At 36.1% G+C, this 23,029-nt stretch overlaps 1 protein-coding gene across 1 annotated transcript; it reads right to left on the reverse strand.

The window, feature by feature from the left end:
- Window positions 1-305: 305 nt before the first annotated feature.
- slc50a1 (solute carrier family 50 member 1) lies at window positions 306-15,725 on the reverse strand. The gene is made up of 6 exons (XM_056475638.1): window positions 15,530-15,725; window positions 14,372-14,449; window positions 13,710-13,833; window positions 10,024-10,185; window positions 4,562-4,681; window positions 306-4,474 (listed from the first exon to the last, which is right to left on the reverse strand). The coding sequence occupies exons 1-6, from the start codon at window positions 15,595-15,597 to the stop codon at window positions 4,367-4,369; spliced, it is 660 nt and encodes a 219-aa protein (XP_056331613.1). The 5' UTR covers window positions 15,598-15,725; the 3' UTR covers window positions 306-4,366.
- Between the last annotated feature and the right edge of the window lie 7,304 nt (window positions 15,726-23,029).

Genomic DNA, 23,029 nt, shown 5'->3' on the forward strand with positions numbered 1-23,029 from the left:
TCGCGTTAACGAAAACTAAACACAAACAAGCAAACGGTAAACAAACACACACACACACACACAATAATTGACAGAGCTCTGCAAAACCAAATACCTAATAGCGGGAGATAAACGTATTGTTACTTCCCACAGAAATTAAAACGTCTGTCAGTATGCGTTACGCCTCGGCTTTTCAGCGCATTTGAGTTTTCATTGCTCACAATCAGCTCTGATCCTCTTTGAGACCAGAACAAAATCCTTTCACATTCCCCTGCTAAGCCCTAATAACTTCTTCCCTCAGTCTCAGACAGACATCGAAGTGTATATCTTATATAAAATTTTTATTTGAGCCTTCTTTTCCAGGAAAGAAGAACATCCCTCTAAATCCCCTCAGATATAAAATACACTGTTGCATAGAATATACAATTGTATATATAAACACATTTAAACCTAATATAAAAAACACAATCTTACAACACAAAAGCCATAAACATTTCTCAATAAATCAAAGTTGATTTACATTAAATTTAATACATTAAAACCATTTTTGAAAAAATCCACAACACCCAGTCTTGGAGACTTAGAGTGGATAAAGTATCTAATATTGTAAAGCCCAAAAAGAGATTTGCATTTCACAGATTAAAGCGGTTTAGATTTACAACAAGAACAGCTAATGACTGCTTATGATTTTTATCTTGACATCTCCGGTTATGAATATGTGCATTACTCCCCCCATATCCCGCCAGCCAGCTTGACTATAGTGAATAAAGACTTTTGATTTTGTTTAGACTATGGCATTCTCTGAGGAAAGGGGAGTTTGTAAAGTTCTTATTCATTTAAAATGTTTTTTAAAGTACACTACCAGACTAAAGTCTTGTTGTCAATCCTAATTGTAAGAGCAACAAATAATAACTTGACTTCTAGTTGATCAATGGAAAAGTGGCAGAAGGTAGATTTTTCAGATGAATCATCTGTTGAACTGCATCCCAATCATCACAAATACTGCAGAAGACCTATTAGAACCCACATGGACCCAAGATTCTTACAGAAATCAGTCAAGTTTGGTGAAGGAAAAATCATGGTTTGGGGTTAGATTCAGTATGGGGGGGGGGGGGGGGGGGGTATGCGAGAGAGACGCAGAGTGGATAGAAACATCAACACCCTGAGGTCTCAAGACATTTGTGCTGCCCATTACGTTACAAATCAAAAAAGGGAATCAGCAGGATAGCGCTCCTCCTCATACATCAGCCTCCACATCAAAGTTCTATAAAGCTAAGAAGGTCAATGTGCTCTAGGATTGGCCAGCCTAGTCTCCAGACATGAACATTATTGAGCATGTCTGGGATAAGATGGAGGAGGACTCCTCTGGGAGATGACTTTATTAATAATTTATTTGAGTCATTGCAGTGATGTATTGATGCAGTCGTCCATGCTCATGGGAGTCATACACAATATTTCTTTTTTTTCCACTGCACCATGACTTTATATTCTATACTGTACATTATTTCTGTTAAGTGACAAGACTTTTGATTCAGCGAAGTCACACCTTACTGTCCTATTAAAATAATTAAAAATCAAGGCATGATCATATTTTATTTTGGTAAAATAAGCATAATCTAGAGGCCTTTGTCATATATATAAGCCACTTCTGATACCAAAGGATCAACTAGAAGTCAAGTTATTATTTGCTGTTCCTAAAACTTGAATAGGCGACAAGACTTTTGTCAGGTAGTGTATGATATTCTGAAAATGACAATGTTCATAAAAATACCCTTTTGTTCCAAAAACAAAGGTGCGCTAGATATATCAAAGATATTAGTAAAGGGATAGTTCACCCATAAAATGAAAACTAAACCAAACTGCTACAAGGAAAATCACAACATTACAAAGTCTGATTTGAAAGAAAGGATTATATGAAGAAATAGAAAATTACCTTACTAAATAAGGGAATGAACTACACAATTTATCTTTTAAAGCAATTGTAACTGATAGAAGATTACATAAACTACACTATATGCTTTAAAGAAAATTCCACCAATCAGAGTTGCAAAGAGCATCAAATTATATTCAGCCCCAGCCACTACCATGAAGTATCACAAATGGCATTCTTAAATTCATATTTATAACAATGAACTTGACACACAAGTTCTAAACATTTCTTTTAAATTTGCATAATTTGCAATGCTTCACAGTCTTGTACATTTCTTTTCTTGTCCAATTTAAAAAAAAAAATTATTCAAACGAAAGTGTGTAATGTAATGAATCCCCTCATAGCTGACTGGTATGGTTGAAAATTTGGGCAGTCCGTAAAGCTTTGTTTGTATAAATTTATCTTTTAAATTAATGAATTAAAGATTTTATACTTCATTAAAGAGCTGCACAACGGAGTCATTAGAACTGTACAGATCATGAAACTGACCCAGTGGAGGAAAGTGATAGGATCTAAACCTAAAATCAGTGTAACTGTAAGTGATAGAGACCATATCTGCCCATATATGTCCAGTATGGAGAGATATTACAACAAAATCTCACAGAAATTCATAACTTGTTGATTTAGTACCTAATGTGTATGAATTTGTACAATCTCATTTGTACATTTTAGCATAATTTGCTCATCCCCCGATGGGTTTAGAGGTACCTCCTTTTAAAAATAATATGCTTTCCTATTTTTAAATCATATAAATCTTTTTTGACGATATATGTAAAATAGTTACATTTCCTGGTGACATTGGGATGTACATAACTGAGACAACTAGATGTCCAGTTCTGTTCTGATCATACAGAACAGCAAGAAAATATGATTGCAACAATCAGTCCCATAAATAACCAAACTATGCATGAACACAAGCACATTAAAGGATAAAGCACAGCATGACAACCATATTCTGATGCTGACTTATCAAAAAAATATATATTTTATCAAATGTAGTTTTTGATATAGTAATTACCATTGGAATAACCACAGTCTTACTACAAAGCTTATGGTTAAACTGTGGTTAGTGTAAGCAAAAGCATGGTTAATTTGTGCTTACCATGGTTTAAATATAAAAAACATGCTTGTTTGTTTTATCTATAGTAAAACCATGGTTAATTTCATAAGGATGTGCAAACCATGTGTTTTACACATGCAAGGCATCACTTGGGGTGAGTGACTTGAGTTTCTCGCTGATTAAATAGCTGCCAAACTGATATTCAGAGACAATTAGGAATGATATTGTAATAAATTAGCCTATGATTAATGAGGGTTCTGAAACACTACATTCATTGCAATGGACTGTTACACTTTTCTAAAGGCCACTTGAAGGAGTATGCAACCAATTTTACAAAGAAAAAAAAAAAGGTAGACATCTCTGTAATAACAAGACGTCATTCCAAAAGAAAAGACTGTAACAGGAAAACAGGTTTGAGCTCTCGGTTTGGGGTGTGCCATGTTTGCAGAATTTGACACTTATTAACTCAGAAATACCTGACAAACAAACTGAGAGCATCTCCATTATAACAAGGTTAAAAAAATTAGAAAATTATCTGTCACCGCTGAAATTCACCGGAAATTAATACACAACTGTTATTTACTCATCCGCATGTGGCTCCAAACCCATATGACTAACAGGAAACATAAAAAGGAAACTCAGAGGATTTTCCCCATCCAGTAACAAAGAATTGCTAGAGTTGCTAAAAAAAACAAAAGGTTTTGTAAGACATAAGATCAAATAATCTTACCTTGAGTGATCTCAACCTGCAGATCAGTGATGCTTCAGAATAAATCAACAGGCTGATTAAAATATCACTCAAAAAGAACAGGTTTCAGATGATAATGGCTCTAATGTTGTCTTGATGCTTCACAAAAGATTAACTTATAGCTTCATAACTCTCAGAAAAGTGTTATTAATGGCCCCTTCAATATGATGGTGCTTTTGTGTCTTTTTTTAAACACCGAAAAACCTCAATTCTCTGTAACTGAGAAAAAACAAAAACAATTTACTTTATATTCTTTTGTGAATAGATAGAAAATCATACAGGTTTGGGATGAGCATGAATGAACTCTGAATTTTGAAATGAATATTCTAATCATTCAAGCATTATTTAGTCACACTCTTGTTGATCCAAACCTGACTTTTTCCTATTCAACACAAAAGCTTGTAACCAGACTTCTACTGTACAGGTAGAAGAACCAACTCATTCAGAATTGGAAAAACATGAGGATAAGTAAATGGTGACAGAATAAGATTTTTGTGCTTCCCACTTGCCTAAAATAACTGTGAAAATTAAGCATTTAAAGTGCCAGTTTCACTAGAGGTTTGAGCTCAGATAGCATCATGTCAAGCTCTTGTGGCTTGGGTAAAGGAAATTGGAGAAGGCACTTATTCAGATTCAATCCAAATCCCCTTCAGATCTGGATGAGTTTATAGGATGGGATTTGGGGAATGACTGCACCGAACCACCAGAAGAGGAAGAAGCGAATGAGGCTCGTAAAGATGCCAGGGGTGTTGGGCACCTAAAAACCAAGACACGAAAAACAAAACATGAAACTTACTTAATCACCTCAAACTTCTCTCTCAGAACAGTCTCTTCATCATCTTACCATGATATAATAGTCCCCCAGCTGAAGGCCATACAGCGTCCATGATGTAGAAGTGAAAAATGTAGCGACGGTCAAGGAAAAAGACAAGCGCTCTACAGATTTGGTCCGTATGATCTCCAACTGATGAAAATAAACAATGCGAAAATATTTTTGAGAGGAGAAATATGATTTTGATACTTTTTTATATCCAAGCAGGACTCAAACCCGCACCTTCAGATTCAGCACCCAGGACCAGCACATGTGGAGTGCTCGTTATTTACACTTAAAGATCCCATCAAGTGCTTTGAAATGTGCAGGTTTTTTTGATGTTTGACGTAAATCTCAACTGAAACATGAAGGGAAGGTAAGACAGAGTAGCTCCTGCCTCTTTTAAAAACAGCCAATAGCTTTATAGCTTTTCATTTTTATCACTGCTCTGGCAATAAGAGTGGTTGAGCTCAAGTGCATTAAATGAAAAGCAAATGAGAAGCATCTTGAAAAAAGCAGGGTATGTCAGATACTAGAAAGCATTTGATTGGTAAAGATTTGTTGAGAAACCAAAGTATGAGATGACAAGAAAAAGAACATTAAATCATTTAGGCAGAAGTGGCAAACAGCAAGCTTTGGATGTTTATTTCAGTTTTATATCTTTTAAATGAGAATTTTGTAGCACAATACCTTAAAGACTACCATCACATTACTAACATCTAAAAAAATTTATTTTAACTTCACGGGACCTTTAAGCCCCAATTCTCCCATAACAAGTAGGTATTGACACTTGCAGGGAGTGATGGAGGGAAAAACAGGAAGAAACAAAAGGAGGTATGAGAATGACAGGAAATACACCACAGGGCGCAGGACAGATAGACGGAGCTGGACTGATAAATGTGGAAGAAGGAAAGATGGAAAACAGGAAGTTGGAGATGGCAAAAGGGCACAGAAATACAGTGGTAAACAAAAACTGGAATGCTGGAATGTCACTATAAGATTTTATGTCTTTATTTTTACTTTGGAAAGGATCAGAAGAGGATATATGCTCATTCATTTATCATGATTCATTCATTCCTCCATGTACTATAGTAATTACAATCAACTACGTGCAACTAAGCCTAAACCCAACCCAAATTTTAGCTCTAACCTTATAGAAAGTACATGCAATTAATTCATATTACTAAGTAGTTAATAATGGTTACACTGTAACAAGGACACTTAAAAAAAAGTGAAATTTTGTATTTTGTCTATTGCGCAGCATTTTTTACAGCAAATGTGTTCTTTTAAAAGTGCCATATAAATAAGCAGTTTTAAATAGCACATCTGTGCTAGCAGTTAAACAGGCAAATGTTCTATTGTGTGAGATAGAGTGATTAGTTATGTTTCTATCTAAACCTTCAAATTTAACTTCATAAACTAGAACATCACATAAATATTAGCAATTTTACCATCCCATGTATTTTAGAAAACAAAATCATCTCTTTCTCAGAAACTGGTGAAATTATCGATAATTACAATACACTTACAGTTTAAAGGTGCCCTTGTTACAGTGTAACCCTTCATAAAACTACAGAGTAAAATTAATTAATTAATTACGTAAAGTACGGCTTATTTATTTACTAATTTCAAGAGGATCACGTGCTTATGATTGAACACGGCTGGTACCACATCAGCTCCGTATATTGCACCAATCAGATGAATACTGACACACTATTCCAGTTTTCCACTCCAGTCATCTTTGTCTTGAAGAATCTCCCCTTCCACCCCTACTCCTTCCCTTCTCCTGATCGGGTGGCACTACGGCCCAGTGGTTAGCACTGTTGCCTCAGAGCAAGAATGCCACTGGTTCGGCCCGTCACCAGGCCGGTTGGTGTTTCTGTGTGGAGTTTGCATGTTCTACCCATGCTCGCGTGGGTTTTGCCCGGGTTCCCGGTTCCCTCCCATCGTTCAAAGACATACACCATAGGTAAATTGACTACTTCAAAATAGCATCTTAATCCTACCTGAGCTCATAATCGCTTTTCGCCCTTCAAACGGGAGGGAGCCCTGGGCTCAAGGATATTCTGAAATCAGGGTTTTATATGCTTTATTATCAATCATCAGCTAAATGTGAACTCTTGAACTTACTGTATGGTTAGGTTACATGTAATTATGCGTAATTACTTGCAATTACTATAGTATGTACAACTTACAAGGTGTAACATGGACACCTTAAAATAAAGTTTTTCCCAAAGTGCTTGTGGTATATACATGTTAACTTGCTAGCAATCTGAAAACTAATTACCTCAAAGGCCCAAAATAGCACAAATTAAATGCGAAAGGAACTGTTCAAGCATTTATTTTCAATATGGCAGGTTAAGGAAGGAGAATGAAGGTGTGAAAAAAAAAATCTTAAAGTCCACATGAACCGGAGGCTGCGATCGTTATTTTTTTCATATTGTGACGTAGTTCCTAGAGAAATGGAATATTAATTGACACAACAGTGGGCATGGCCTGTTTTTTTACAGCGAGCTGAATGGATGTAGTAAAGTAGGCATTTCGTTCAGAAAGATGGGGAATAGGATTTGGGGAGTTATTACAATTTAACAGACACCGCATCCTCACCCTTTCACCATTTCATTTTCACCATTTGTTGTCAAAACTGACAGTTGGAGTGGCGTGGTTAAATATGTTAGCCACGGCCATTTGCTAAGATATACGTAATCTGACAATTTAACTGAAAAAAAAAAAAAACAACAAAAAAAACAGGAGGTGCATTTTCAGATTTCAATTAAAAAGATTAAATGGACATGCACAGATGAATTGTTTACCACAAAACTAGCAATGCGAGCTAACAAAATTATATGGTTGCTTTTGATTTCTTGGGGACTTTAAACAAACAAAAAAATGGTAATAAGACATTTATAGAAAATGCATTAATTTGAGAAATATGTTGACTAGTTTCCTACCCACTTGCTTCATTGGGCAAAAGACAACCAGAAAGCTGAACATATAATAACATGGTCCTGAGCATTTTGTTTTGTGTAAAAGTTTAGTTTAAATTATTTAATCCATTTTGTTTAGTTTTATGATGATGCTTTGATGCTACATAAATGTCAACTGTGCATCATTTCAATTTTATTCAACTGAATTAGAAACCCACGATCCTAAAAAGACAAAAAACATGCTAAGATGTTTAGTGCCTGTTTTTTAATTCATAGATTATAACAATGAACTATATAAATGTGGTATTCATTTATAGGGGTTGTGAACTGAGAAATCTAACTTTTACTTGATCATTTGACATTAAAGCATTAATTATTCCATAAAAACGAGAGAATTCTAAACTTCTTTGAAAGCCCCCTCAGAAAAAAAATTTGAATTAAAGTCAGCCTGACAAAGGGGTTGTGAAATAATGAACCACTCTATTAAGTCTATATTAAGTTTGTTTCATAAACTTTTCCTCCACCAAAGATGATCAACACCTGCTTCAACATACCTGCCTGTTAAGCTCCGCCCACTGATTCACACATGTAATGGGTAAAAAACGAGCGGCAAATGCAGGTGGTTGCAAAAAGCATAAAAAATAAAATCGCATCGAAGGCAAAAAGTATATATATACTTTTTCTACTCTATATATTTTTTATACTCTATAGTGCCAAGATGGGGAACCTTGCATTACTTTCCATTTGATCGCAACATGGATATAAAGGCCAGTTATTAATAACATATGCTGCATCCCAAATGGCAAACTATACACTTACACACTCAACAGCATAGTATATGCATGTAGTGTTGTCCCAAATGAAACACTAATAGTTTTTTTACAGAGTGGAATTTGAACCATTTCCCTTTATCAGCTGCCAAAATAGTGAAATAAATGACCAAATAACACCTGCCATGAGTATAACCGCATGCACTTATTCAACTGTTAAAATGAAGTGTAGAATGATGAACACTTTACGCACTAAACAGTCGCAGCCTTGCTCACGTGACAGAAGGGGCGGAGTTATCGGGCGCACATGTTGGATTCATTATTCATTTTGGATTGTGAAAGCAAAATTCTCCTATGAGAGTAATTATATCGCCTCCGGATGGTGATGGTGGTTATACTCATGGCAGGTATTATTTGGTACTTTGGTTATTTATTTCGCTAATTTGGCAACCAACAAACATTACCAGGGAAACGTGTTGAATTTCTGCTTAGTAAAAAAAAACCTTAGACTTTCATTTGGGACGACACTTTATATTATACATATTCTACATAACTACATATTCTATGCTGTTGAGTGTGTAAGTGCATAAGTACATAGTGCATGAGTGCATAGTGTGCCATTTGGGACGCAGCTATAATTTTAATTTTCATTTTAAACTAACCCTTTAAAAAGGACAGTTTACCCAAAAATGAATGTTCTTGAATCATTTACCCACCCTTTATTTGTTTCAACACTGTTTAGGTTTCTTTCTTCTGTTGAACATGTCAAGATTTTGAAATATGTCATAATCCTGTAACTATTGACTTCCATAGTATTTGTTTTTCCTACTATGGAAGCCAGTGGTTACACATTTTCAGCTTTCTTCAAAATATCTTCTTTTGTGTTCAACAGGAGAGTAAATGAGTGAGTAAATTTTCATTTTTGGGTGAACTATCCCTTTAAGCATTGCTGTGTCCCAAGGTACATGTTTTCCATCCTAAATAGTATTAAAAAATAGAAATAGAATTATTATGTCCAAAAACATAGTATGTTGAAATGAGTGCTCTAAAATTACCCAGATGGTCTACTATTTGAGGTAGAAATTTTAAGTGCAGCTCCATGAATGCTCTAAAGCAATGGTCTCAATCTCAATTCCTGGAGGGCCACAGCTCTGCAGAATTAGCTCAATTTACCTCCAAATCACACCTGCTTAAGTTAGATCAGCTGTGTTTGGAGCAAAACTGTGCAGAGCTACGGCCCTCCAGGAATTGAGTTTGAGACCCATGCTCAAAAGGCTATTACCCATATTGCACTGCATACTGGATGCAAATTCAATTAAAACTACAAACATGGTTAAAAAGTGTCAACAAACTACAAAAATGGTGCATAAGCAAGACTTACTGTTCAGTGGAGAGGCTTTGGTAAAGATGTTTCAATGCACCTTAATTCATATCTAACATATTTATTTCATGTTGATTTCACCTGTGAACTATTAGAAACTTTCTTAAATTCTGAATGCACAATTATGCAAACACTTGAGGACTCACGGATGGCAGGTTAACCTGCTGCTGCTTCTTCAATATGGTAGGAAATTAAATATGAATGTAATGTGGATGATGGGACAAGATTGACAGGGAATGTAACCAAGCAACATAACAGTCCTTCAATGTGGAATTAGTATGTCTCAAAGCTTAAACACTCAAAAATATGTACCTTTTCTTCACAAAACAAGCTCATATTTTTAGGGCGTGGTACAAACAGGCGAATTGGGATGCAGCACGTAATTAATGTTAATTGTGTGTATAGGAGTGCACTCACGAGGTCAGCAAGAGGAGAGAGGTACATGCTGATGGTGAACACACTGCATGTCAGGCCCAGCTGAGAGAGTTGAGCTTCACCGGGAGGAATCACCAGCGTGAAGTAAACCCAGGCCACACACAACACACTCACCATCAGTAGGGTGTGAGTATATACTCTCCTCTGAAACACACACACACAGATATGGCAGTGTTACGGAGGAGCAACTGTTTTGTCTGTGTTTTAGTAATATGATCAGATTTATTTTACACATCTGGGTTGAAGACATTATTTCTTGTTTCTGAGCCTTCCCATCTGTTGTATATACAGTGGGGTCACGTAAAAGAGTCAAGCCTAGGATACAAATTCTACTTCAAACTAGAAAATAAAACTAGATATACTAAGAAATTAGTAAGAGTATTTTATGATCAAATATCTCAAACTGTTAAAGGGGTGGTCCAGAGTTTATTTTTAAGGCTTGGTTGTGTTTATGGGGTGAAAAGCAATGTGTGCTCATGCTTTATTTGTAGAAAATCACGTTCGTTTTTCATACATCCTACTTTGATTATATACAGCTACTAAGCTAACATGAAAAGGACGGTCATATTTAAGACCCGCCTTCAAGAGGCTCTGATTGTTCAGCTAACTTAATGTTCTGTGATTCGCAAATCAGCTCCACATGTTATAACATTACAGCGCCTCTGGCCACGCCCCTTTGCTGTGCGGGGTGTATGTGTGTAACCCAAGCGGCAACCTCCCGCTCTCTCTCGGGAAGCCAATACGGAAGTAACTGAAACTGCAATTCATCAAAATTCCGCTAGTCCTGGCTCCATAATAGAGCAAGTTGCAATTGAGCCCACTGTTAGAATGGCCAACTTTACAGCAGAAGAAAAGGTGTTTACAGTCTGGTACAAAGAACGATTTTGGTTCATATAGCTATTATTACCCTCCATGACAACTGTGAGGGGGGTGAATTTTTTTTTTATAACTCATCCATTTCCTTTATATTAGGTTATATTAAGTTTGCATAATTAAGGGCGTGGCCACTTGAGTGACAGCTAGGTCTCGCTGGTCGCCGTCACTTCACCTCAGCTGAATCCGGCAGATTAGCCACTGATCTCGGCATATTCATCGTATTTTTGTTTTGTTTTATGTGGCTTTACACAGTCAGCTGCCTTTTGGACTTATTTCTTACAATTATCAGATGATATGGCATGCTGTGTGCATTTAATTGTGCTCACAAACCATTCACGTGGCCTCCGTTTCCCATGTGAGTAAAGTTATATACTTGTATACCATCTCTATAAATGTATTTGTTTTATTTAAGATCATTTATCATTAATATTTTTCTTTAGACCCATAAAGCACTCCAGAATGTGACAGATTGATTAGCTGTAGGCTCTAGAACAGTCATATGAAGCGTTATCATACAGTGTTATGCTGGAGTTCATCAATAGTCTTGCATTTACTAACACACACTATATTTGAAGTGTTTGGACGTATTTCGGGTTTTCCTCCTGTAGAAAAACGTCATAAGAGCAATGTTTAGTGGCTCACTGTATTGCTACAGTGTTTTTAAAAGTCCAAACACTTTATTGATATAGTGTACAGCCAAGCACATGTGGTCAGAACACAAACGAGTCGCAGGTAATAAAGTATCAAGCGTTTCTCCCAAAGTAAAGTCTGTCTGCTAGGTCTAAGCAAAGTGCCAGCAGGCGTCTGTAGCTCCGCCCACTCTCCGCCTATTTGCCCTTGTTTGGTATCCCGCCGTGTGTGCGATGACGCGCGAACAAAATGGCGACGGTTGGCCGCGCCTACTTGTAGCTTCTTTTGCAGTGTTCAGAAACCTATGGGTGACGTCACGGATGCTCTGTCCATATATTTTACAGTCTATGGTGTAACCTGAAGGGCTAATGACATCATTAACCCAGATGTATTTTTTGTAGTCCCCAAACTTTGTTCGCTGTAGGCTTTGCTAAGCTAACTCAGTAAAAGCCAATGTCTCCCTTTGCATTGAACTTTGAGTGTATTACATTCAGAGATGTTGTTTATGTTCACACAGCTACATTACACATCGACTAAAGTTTATGATGCTATATCGTAGTGGACCACCCCTTTAAGTGAATAAAGCATTTTTTCTAATTAAAATTGCCTCTTGATTTGTTATGGTGATTATTTTATATATATATTTATTTAAATTGCACTTTTCATTTGATCATTCTGTGGGGGAAAACCGGAGCACCCGGAGGAAACCCACACAAACACAGGGAGCACATGCAAACTCCACACAGAAATGCCAACTGACCCAGCCGAGGCTCGAACCAGCGACCTTCTTGCTGTGAGGCGATCATGCAACCCATTGCGCCACCGTGACACCCCTATATAGAATTAAATTGACTTTTAATTTAAATGTGTTAATAAAACTGATTTAAATTAAACTTTTTACTCGAATTGAGACAACAATAAAACTTGACATTAAAACCATTTTATTAACTTTTCTCTTAGATCAGGATTCCAATAATCTAACCTTTAATAACAATTCTGAATTAACTTTTCAATTAATCATTTTATTAAATTCTTATGCTGAATTACCTTTTAAATACAGATTTAACAGTTACGCTGACTATTTAATTTGTAATAAAAACATTCAAACTGTTCTTGATTATTACTAATTTGTAGGGATGTGACAAGATCTCGTATAATGAGATTTCACGAGATTAAATCGTGATGAGATTTCTCGTCGAGGTGAAAAGTTGTGTCATGAGTTGTGATGTTATGATGGAGCATAAGGGTGAATTTATCACTGAAGATTGGAGGCAGGATTTGATTTGAACTGCAAATCAAGTGCTTTGCACACACCTGGCAACCCAGGCTGGGCTCAGGAGTTGCCCATGTTACACACTTGCTTGGGCGAGTGTGACGTAACTGCTTTATTTTTATTTTTTTAACCGGAGTTCACCAGCTGCTGCGTCCAACAGAGGCTAAAACTGCAGCCACACACACTAACCATGCTTCATATCCATGCGATAGAATAGCACTTCAGATCCGCTTAAAGTCATACTCATCGCAAACACAAATGGAGTATTTTAGTCCCATTGTTGAAGAGCTAAGTGCAGAGTAAAGACCATAATCAAACTATTACCATCATGTAGGTCTTTTAGCCACATTTTGCGACAGGATAAGACACACACAGCTGTGTGTGTGTGTGTGTGTGTGTGTGTGTGTGTGTGTGTGTGTGTGTGTGTGTGTGTGTGTGTCTTATCCTGACGGTGAACTTCTGGAGACACACGCAAATATTTTGCTAATATTTAAAATCCTACAAAAAAACGACAATAATCCATTAATGTAGGCTATTAGCAAAATATTTTGCAGCGTTTGCACGTCCTTTACTGTATAGAATTCATTGAAATAGAAGTTATATATCATTACAAGTTGATTTTTAAAAAAGCACCTAAATAGTTAATAAAATAGCTAACAAAAGACTATTTTACATTTATACATTTCATCATTGAAGATTTCTTAAAAATAGTGTAAAAATCTTGTCTTGTCTCATATTCGTGAACCCAATCTCGTGTCTCGTCACGTGGAGAAAGCGTCTCATCACAGCCCAACTAATTTGTAATAACTAATATGTTCTACAAAAAAAAATGCTAGTGGATTCATGTTGTGTTGTGCATTATCAATAATAGTTCAAGACATGGACAAACCTTCTCTTTGGTATAATGACAGTAGGTGGCAATGTACACAGTTTGTAAAAAGGCTCCAATGATGTTCACAAAAATCACTGTTCCGTCTCCCTTTAGTAATCCATAGTACAGCCAGCCTAGATTACTGAACACAGACACACAAAGATTATTCAGAACTTGGTTATCATGCATTGAAATCAATGTTCATGTCAAACTGAAGAAAGTTACATGTAGGCATGGGACGGCAACTGTTTTCAATGTATGGAAATGTCAAGGTTTTAAAACCGCTAAGATTTTTTGCTATGCCATTTCTATGGTATATGTAAGACTTTGGTTTTATGTTTTTTTTTTAGTACAACATGAACTCCAGCAATAAAGATATACAAACATGCCGTTTTAAATTGTAAAGAAATCTGTGATTCATTTGTTGTTTACTGTTGCAAAATATTTACAATTTTTCTTAAAATAAAATATATATTGCGTTTAAAGGTGAAAAAGTTGTAGTTTTTTTACCCAGACATTTAAAAAGAACATATTTTAGAGCAGTAATCACAATACAGTGATACTATGATATTTTTATCCAATGTTATCATACCATCATAATCTTATACCAGCCCATGCCTACCTGTACATAATCAATATTAACAAAAATGAGCTGCAGATGTCAAATACCAAAGACATACTTTAAGCATGTGGTAAGAAAAGGCAGAAACTGAACGTTATCTGCACTCTGTGTGGCCTTCATTTTCTTCAAGTCGGTCCTGCAAACACAGAGAAGGCGATGAGAAGAATGTCATCTAATACATACATTTATGAGAATGAAATTAAAATAAATACAAAGGAAGTCATTGTGTTTTATAATTTAACTTTTGATATTGTTATGCTGACATCAATATGAAAAAAATATGAAAATAAATTCCCATTCAATTTATCAAAATAAAATAACTTTAAATGATTTTGTTTAAAATTAAACCTGTAACTTGCATTGGTATTCTGATAACATATTTATATAAATCCAAACACTAAACCTACTTTTAAAATAAACCTTTAATCCTTTTACACCAAATTAACTTTTAGATTATATGTTCCATTAAATTAATTACGCTTATCTTAACACATGAAATTGTTCTATAAAGTTTTACCTTGACCACCTCTCTAATACAGGGATTTTGATTATTAAATAATTTCTAATATTGAATAACCTTTTAAAATAAAAATTTTAAAACTGCAATGGCAAATTCAACGACATTTTCCTCTCAGATTGGTATTCTGACACTATAACTTATAACATAAGAATGGAAAACTCTGTAATGGATATAGATAATCATAATTCATGATATACACTGCAAATTTATTATATTAAAAGAGTGAAATTCTTTTGCTTCAGCTTCCTCGCACAAATGCCTAAAAATACATACATAAGCAGATTAGAGATGTTCAAATGTATGGCTTCAGGCAAAATAGCATAGCCTACTGCAACAATTGTTAATAATGTAATATCATACATATGCAACCTTTGACAATGTTCGCTCTAATATCAATAATATGTTGGCAAAAACTTTTATTACCGTGGTATATATTGCTGTAAGCAGGGATTTATCCATAATTGTTAAACAGTATCATAATTGTCAATTGATAAACAACAATGTAACAGAGAACTTTGGTTATTCGAGTCAGTTTTATTATTTTATGCACATTCTAAATATACAACTGTTAAAGAAATGCGTTATATGTCCAAGAACCTAACAATATTAAAGCTATATGCGTTTACATGTTAGCTCAGACAAATGACACTCGATATATTTTATCATAAAAATGTATAACAAACGTAAGTAACTTACAATCCCGTCGTGAACATCCCGACGGTGAATATGATGCACGCACATGATAGCAGCTGCAGAAAATCCATAGACTGAATAAGCGAACAACGAGCTGGGCTTTTACACAAACACTTTTGCAAGCGAAAAGGATTCTATTTAATTAATAAAAGCTTTAGGATTCAACACTCATGCAACGCTGACGTGCACCTCAGCGATTTCCGTGTTTGTAATCAGTGTGAATGGATTCCTTCGCTCTGATTGGTTGCCGTGCAACGATGCTCGGTGACGTTATTTTGTAGTCCGGTTGTGAGGTGAGGGAAGGCGTGTTTGAAGATTGACAGCACAGGTATGTTTATCTTAGTGACATTTGTAGTTTGTAAAGACATCAGTTTGACGTATGTGGCCGTAAGAATATGCTTTCTGCAATGTTCAAAACTCAGAATAAATTCATTTGAAAACCGTTTTGTTATGAACAAAATGTATCAAGTTTTAATCAATTTGTATGGCTTATGTTTATATATTTTACAGTCTATGCTTATGGCAAGCTGTTACGACTTCTATCCATCCTCAGGATGTTAATTATTCATATCAACAATTCAATTCTTGATATCAAGCGTGTCATTCCGCTGTGGTAACCCCTGACTAAATCCGGGACTAAGCCAAAGATAATGAGTGAGTGAGAATTATTGATATCAACAATTCAATCTTTGATAGTATTTTTTTAATTTCCACTAACGATGTTAATGCATTTTTATTAACGATGTCATCTATCTTTTTAACAAATCAAAAATCTTGATTATTGATATAAACGATTCTTTGATGTTAAGGAGCCTATGCTGTATACTGTAGGCAAGCCATTTTCACTTTTATTACTCAAAATGTAATAATCCTGTTATCAACAATTTTTGTACAAATTACTGTCTTAAATTATTGATATCAGGAATTGCATTTTCACTATAACAATGTTAATTCATGTTATCAATAATTCAATTTCACTAAAAGAAATACTTAAATTTTCATTCTTAGTATTAGAAATAGAATTTTAACTATCTAGTTCTAGTTCTAGTTCTTAATATCTGTGTTTTCACTAGTTAGATGTCACCATAGACTGCCATGTTAATTTGATTGGTGATATAAAACAAAATTCCTACGAGTTGCTGTTATACATATTAGATCTACTTTAATTTTGATATCAGTAGTACTAGTGGGAATGTCTATACTTAAAAAAATGTAAGTAACTCATATCATGAATTAAATTAATACTAGTTTAAATGTAATTTCTTCTGTAAATGTATTTAAAAATTTTGATGTCTGAAAATGCATTTCTAAAATTAAGACCATTTATGATATCACCTTTCAAGTACCAATCACATTCATCTCATCTCATTTAATTTTCATCTGCTTATCCAGGCTAGGGTGACGCAGTGGCGCAGTAGGTAGTGCTGTCGCTTCATAGCAAGAGGGTTGCTGGTTCGAGCCTCGGCTGGGTCAGTTGGTGTTTCTGTGTGGAGTTTGCATGTTCTCCCTGTGTTCGTGTGGGTTTCCTCCGGGTGCTCCGGTTTCCCCCACAGTCCAAAGACATGTGGTACAGGTGAATTGGGTAAGCTAAATTGTCTGTAGTGTGAATAGGTGTGTGTCTGTGTGTGTGTTTCTCAGTGATGGGTTGCAGCTGAAAGGGCATCTGCTGCATAAAACAAAATACTGGATGGGTTGGCGGTTCGTTCTGCTGTGGCAGAAAATGAATGAATGAATCCAGGCCGGGTTGCAAAATTATGTCATAGAAACAATGAAATTCCTAACGTTAAAAATGATGATTATTTTTGATTTATTAGACTTCTATTGCTTAATAGTATATGAATTCTTGATATCAAGAATTAAATAGTTGATATCAACAATCAGCATTTTTTATTTTAAGAATTGTATTTCAAATTGCAAATGATGACATTAATGTAATCCTGATATTAACAATAACATTTTTTTATTGGTAGCAATTCAGTTGGTGAAATTACCCATTTAATTGTTGACGTCAGGAATAACATTGTTGAAATAAACAATCAACATTTTTGGATTTCAATAATAAAATGTAATTGTTGATATCAAGAAATCATGTCCTGAGAATGATTACAAATTAAAACAGTCTGTCATAATGGCTTGAGGGGCGGCGCGGTGGTACAGTGGGTAGCACTGTCACCTCACAGCGAGAAGGTCATTGGTTGGAGCCTCGGCTGGGTCAGTTGGCATTTCTGTGTGGAGTTTGCATGTTCTCCCCATGTTCGCGTGGGTTTCCTCCAGGTGCTCCGCTTAACCCCACAGGTCTAAAGACATGTGCCGAAAAGAAAATGAATGAATGGATGAATAATGGCTTGACTTTTATTAATAAATATCAAGTTTATTAATTAATTTGAATAAATTATCCAGTCTTTAATTTATCATCTGTACATGAGGATTCAAGCAAAGAAGCCATTTTAATGCCATTCATAATTTGTGTAAAAATTATTTAACAATTTCCCCCTTTTTATTTGTCAAAGTGAAGAATGCGCGGAATGAACGTCTCATTTTTATATCAATATACGAATGAATAATGTAAAATATTTAAAGTAATATTTATAATGTTCGAACTATACGGGTGGACAAGATATGATTTAGTCAAAGATATGCAAAAAACTGTGAAAATATACAAGCCACAAAAGGCCACGAGATCAACTTGAGCAGGGACAAAGATATAATATATTAATTTAGTTTCACATATTTTTTTTGCAACAAGATGGAAATTCAACATTGTATTAGCTTCAACCCATTAGATAACAATTGCACACATTAGCATGCTAACAGTAGCACAGAACAAGCAAATGCACTATTCCACTGATAACCCAGTATAATTTAAACAGTCCTAATAATTCAAGCATAACTCAAAACTAAAAACTATCAAATAATACCAAGGTTTGCTGTTTTTTATTATTTTCTTTTTGTAGATTATTTTGGTGGGCAGCACAGTGGTGCTGTTGCCTCACAGCAAGAAGGTCTCTGGTTCGAGCCTCGGCTGGATCAGTTGGCGTTTCTGTGTGGAGTTTGCATGTTCTCCCTTCGTTCATGTGGATTTTCTCCGGGTGCTCTGTTTTCCCCCACAAGTCCAAAGATGTGGTACAGGTGAATTGGGTAAGCTAAATTGTCCGTAGTGTATGAATGTGAGTGAGTGTGTATGGATGTTTCCCAGTAATGGGTTGCAGCTGGAAGAGCATCCGCTGTGTAGAACATGTGCTGGATAAGTTGGCGGTTCATTCCGCTGTGGCGACCCCGGATTAATTAAGGGACTAAGCTGAAAAGAAAATGAATGAATAAATAGATTATTTTGACATTTTTTCAGTTCACAAAACTGGTCACGCAGAAACACTGAAATAACAAGTCCATGTGAACATCCTAAGATTTTGTCATTTATTACATATTGGTGCAAACATGAAGCGTCATTCTTCAAAACATAAAATGATGTATTTCCCACCAATGTGTCTGGTTAAATACAGAAGACGTATCTTGTTTTGAGGGTTCCCAAATGTCAAAGAGAAAGCTCAGAGAGCCAAGGAAAATGCGCAAGTTACATCCTGGCACCCAAGTGCCACTTTACTCTCCCCCTGCTCCTGTTCTCTTCTCTCATTCATCTCACCCCCATCTGAATGTTTGGTTAAAACCTGTGAAGTCCTGGCCAGGAAAGAGATGAAAAGGGAGTGAAAGAGGACAGGAAGAAGGTTTAACCCATGACAGTGTTAACAGTGTTTTGACAGTGCTGAACTTTACTCCGAGGCCTTACCATATTCTGCTCAAAATCCATCTGTTCTGCTTCAAAATGAAAAACAAAAAGTTTATTTCTTTAAAACTAAAATCAATGGGGGGGTGGGGTTGAGTGTTCGTTTATTTTTATTTTTTTGATTACGCCTGGTGTCCACACAACACTATCTTTGACACACAAAAATTAAATGTTTTGAAAATTCATTCATTCATTCATTTTCCTTCTGCTTAGTCTCTATTTCAGAGGTTGCCACAGCGAAATGAACCGCCAACTATTCCAGCATATGTTTTACGCAGCGAATGCCCTTCCAGCTGCAACCCAGTGCTGAGAAAAAAACAAATTCAAACTCATTCACACACACTAACACACTTCAGCCATTTTAGTTTATTCACTTCACCTACGTACACTGCCTAATAAAAGTCTTGTCAATTATCCCAGTTGTTAGAGCAATTAATAATAACTTAACTTCTGGTTAAAAAGTGGCAGAAGGTATATTTTTCCGATGAATCATCTGTTGACTTGCATCCCAATCATCACAAACACTGCAGAAGACCTATTAGAACTCTTACAGAAATCAGTCAAGTTTGGTGAAGGAAAATCATGGTTTGTGGTCACATTCAGTATGGAGTCGTGCGAGAGATCTGCAGAGTGGATGGAAACATCAACAGCCTGGGGTATCAAGACATTTGTGCTGCTCATTACATTACAAACCACAGGTGAGGGCAAATTCTTCAGCAGGATAGCGCTCGTCCTCATACTTAAGCCTCCACATCAAAGTTGCTGGAAGCAAAGAAGGTCAAGGTGCTCCTGCATTGGCCAGACCAGTCACCAGACATTAACATTATTGAGCATGTCTGGGGTAAGATGAATGAGGAGGCATTGAAGATGAGTCCAAAGAATCTTGATCAACTCTGGGAGTACTGCAGAAACGCTTTCTCTGCCATTCCAGATGACTTTATTAATAAGTTATTTGAGTCATTGCAGAGATGTATGGATGCAGTCCTCCAAGCTCATGGGAGTCATGCATCATATTAATTCTTTTTCCACTGCAGCATGACTTTATATTCAGTACTGTACATTATCTTTGTTAAGTGTCTGTAAGAGACAACATTTTTGTCTCAGCAAAGTAAATAATTAAAAATCAAGACATGATCATATTTTATTTTGGTGAAATAACTTAATCTAGAGGCCTTTGCCTTTCATATAAGCCAATTCTGATACCAAGTGATCAATTAGATGTCAAGTTATTATTTGTTGTTCCTAAAATTTGGATAGGCAACAAGACTTTTGTCAGGTAGTGTATATAGACATTGGGGGAAACCGGAGAACCCAGAGAAAACCCACACGAGCACAGGGAAAACATGCAAACTCCACACAGAAATGACAACTGGCTCAGCCGGGACTCGAACCAGCAACCTTCTTGCTGTGAGGTCACAGTGCTAACCACAGAGCCACCGTGCGGCCCTGTTTTGAAAATTCTGAAGACCTCATTTTAGTTTGTAGATGCTGGTGCTGCATTTCATTATACACAGGCTAAAATGCTGACTTTTGAAAACAGAGGCATGGCTGTCCATAAACTCTGACTGGTCGACTATTACATATCTTTCCTTGATTCATCAAGCCCTTCTCATATGACTATTACATCATGGCAGGTGGCAAGTTAGGCTGCCAGCAAGATATGCCCAGTGAGTGTGAATTCCCAGTGAGTGTGAATGGTCATATGTAATGGTCATGTATCACTTGCTCAATGAGTGTGAATAGTCGTGTATTATGTGTTTTCGTTTGTAAAGTGCGGATAGTGATTGTTATTCTGAAATGTAGTAAAAATATAAGCATGGCCTAGGAGCGTTTTTTATTCTAAAACATAATTTTGAAATGAAAATGCACTAGTGTAATTATAGCCAAAAACAAGCCATTCATCAGCTAGTCTCGCATAACCAGACCTCAGACAGATGGCTGAAGGTCTGGGAACTTTGGCCACATTGTTCTATAAATTTTGTTTCTCATGTAGGCCTACTGAAATGACCAGTTATTTTGCCCCTTTTTATTTAAGGAAGTGTGAATATTCTGCCAGATTCCATGTTGCACTTGGAAATAATCTGACATCCAAATAATGTTGTTTTTAATATTTTGTGGGTTATAATAACATAGTACATACACACACTTTAATTCTCCCAACAAAAGAAAAACACAAGGAATCAAATGTGCATGTGTGGAAAGAAAGATACAATTTGTACTGCAAGTTTGCTTGCTTATTTTAAGTGTATGATCTCATTTTTATTTACTCCATTTTCTGCTATTTTGCATTTGTCAAAGCTTCCACTACATCATCTGGATAACTTAACTCTATCTTGACAAATGGTAGTTTGTGAAAGCACGTTTAAAGGGATAGTTCACCCAAAACTGAAAATGTACTCACCCATTACATGTTCCAAACCTGTTTGACTTTCTTTCTTCTGTTGAACTAATTTGAAGAATGTTGAAAACCTGTAACCATTGACTTCCATAGTATTTGTTTTTCCTACTATACGAGTTCAATTGATACCAGTTTTCAGAAATATCTTTTTTTTGTTCAACGGAGTACAGAAACACAAAGATTTAGAACCACACGAGGGAGAGTAAATAGTTAGTAAATTTCAATTTTTGTGTGTAATACCCCTTTAATAGTTTTACATGTATATACGGTACATGTAATACCCTCACCGGCCACTTTATTAGGTACACCTGTCCAACTGCTTATTAATGCAAATTTCTAATCAGCCAATCACATGGCAGCAACTCAATGCATTTAGGCATGTAGACATGGTCAATATGATCTGCTGCAGTTCAAACTGAGTATCAGAATGGAGAAGAAAGCTGATTTAAATGACTTTAAATGTAGCATGGTTGTTGGTGCCAGACAGGCTGATCTGAGTATTTCAGAAACTGCTGATTTACTGAGATTTTCATGCACAACCAGCTCTAGGGTTTTCAGAGAATGGTCCGAAAAAGAGAAAAAATCCAGTGAGCGGATACCTTGTCTGATGAGTCACATTTGGATGGTAGGGTCAGAATTTGGCGTCAACATCATGAAAGCATGGATCTATCCTGCCTTGTATCAACGGTTCAGACTGGTGGTGGTGGTGTAATTGTGTTGGGGATATTTTCTTGGCACACTTTGGGCTCATTAGTATCAATTGAGCATCGTGTCAATGCCACAGCCTACCTTAGTATTGTTGCTGGGCATGTCCATCTCTTTATGACCAAAGTATACCCATCTTCTGATGGCTACTTCCAGCAGGATAACACCATGTCATAAAGCACCCATCTCAGACTGGTTTCTTGAACATGACAATTAGTTCACTGTACTCAAATGGCCTCCACAGTCACCAGAACTCAATGAGCACCTTTGGGATGTGGTGGAATGGGAGATTAGCATCGAGGATGTGGAGCCGACAAATCTGCAGCAACTGCTTGATGCTATCATGTCAATATGGACCAAAATCTCACAGGCATATTTCCAGTACCTTGCTGAATCTATACCATCAAGGATTAAGGCAGTTCTGAAGGCAAAAAGGGGTCCAACCCGGTACCAGTAAGGTGTACCTAATAAAGTGGCCGGTGAGTGTATTTCTTATAACAACCAATCATTTCACTTCAGAAGGTATTTATGTAACCCATTAATTTATCCATAACTATTTCTTTAACACATACAAATGCATACTACTTGTAGTCCCCTTTTGAAAAAACTCTTCATACAC

The sequence above is a fragment of the Danio aesculapii genome, chromosome 16 (assembly GCF_903798145.1).
Source record: "Danio aesculapii chromosome 16, fDanAes4.1, whole genome shotgun sequence".
NCBI classification, from domain to species: Eukaryota; Metazoa; Chordata; class Actinopteri; order Cypriniformes; family Danionidae; genus Danio; species Danio aesculapii.

Excerpts from the sequence above, each read along its gene's own strand:
- slc50a1 (XM_056475638.1), bottom strand. The coding sequence starts at position 15,597 with ATGGATTTTCTGCAGCTGCTATCATGTGCGTGCATCATATTCACCGTC. Across the intron at positions 14,450-15,529 it reads GGGATGTTCACGACGGGATT|GACCGACTTGAAGAAAATGA; the intron begins GTAAGTTACTTA and ends CTGTGTTTGCAG. Across the intron at positions 4,475-4,561 it reads TGGGGGACTATTATATCATG|GTGCCCAACACCCCTGGCAT; the intron begins GTAAGATGATGA and ends CTTGGTTTTTAG.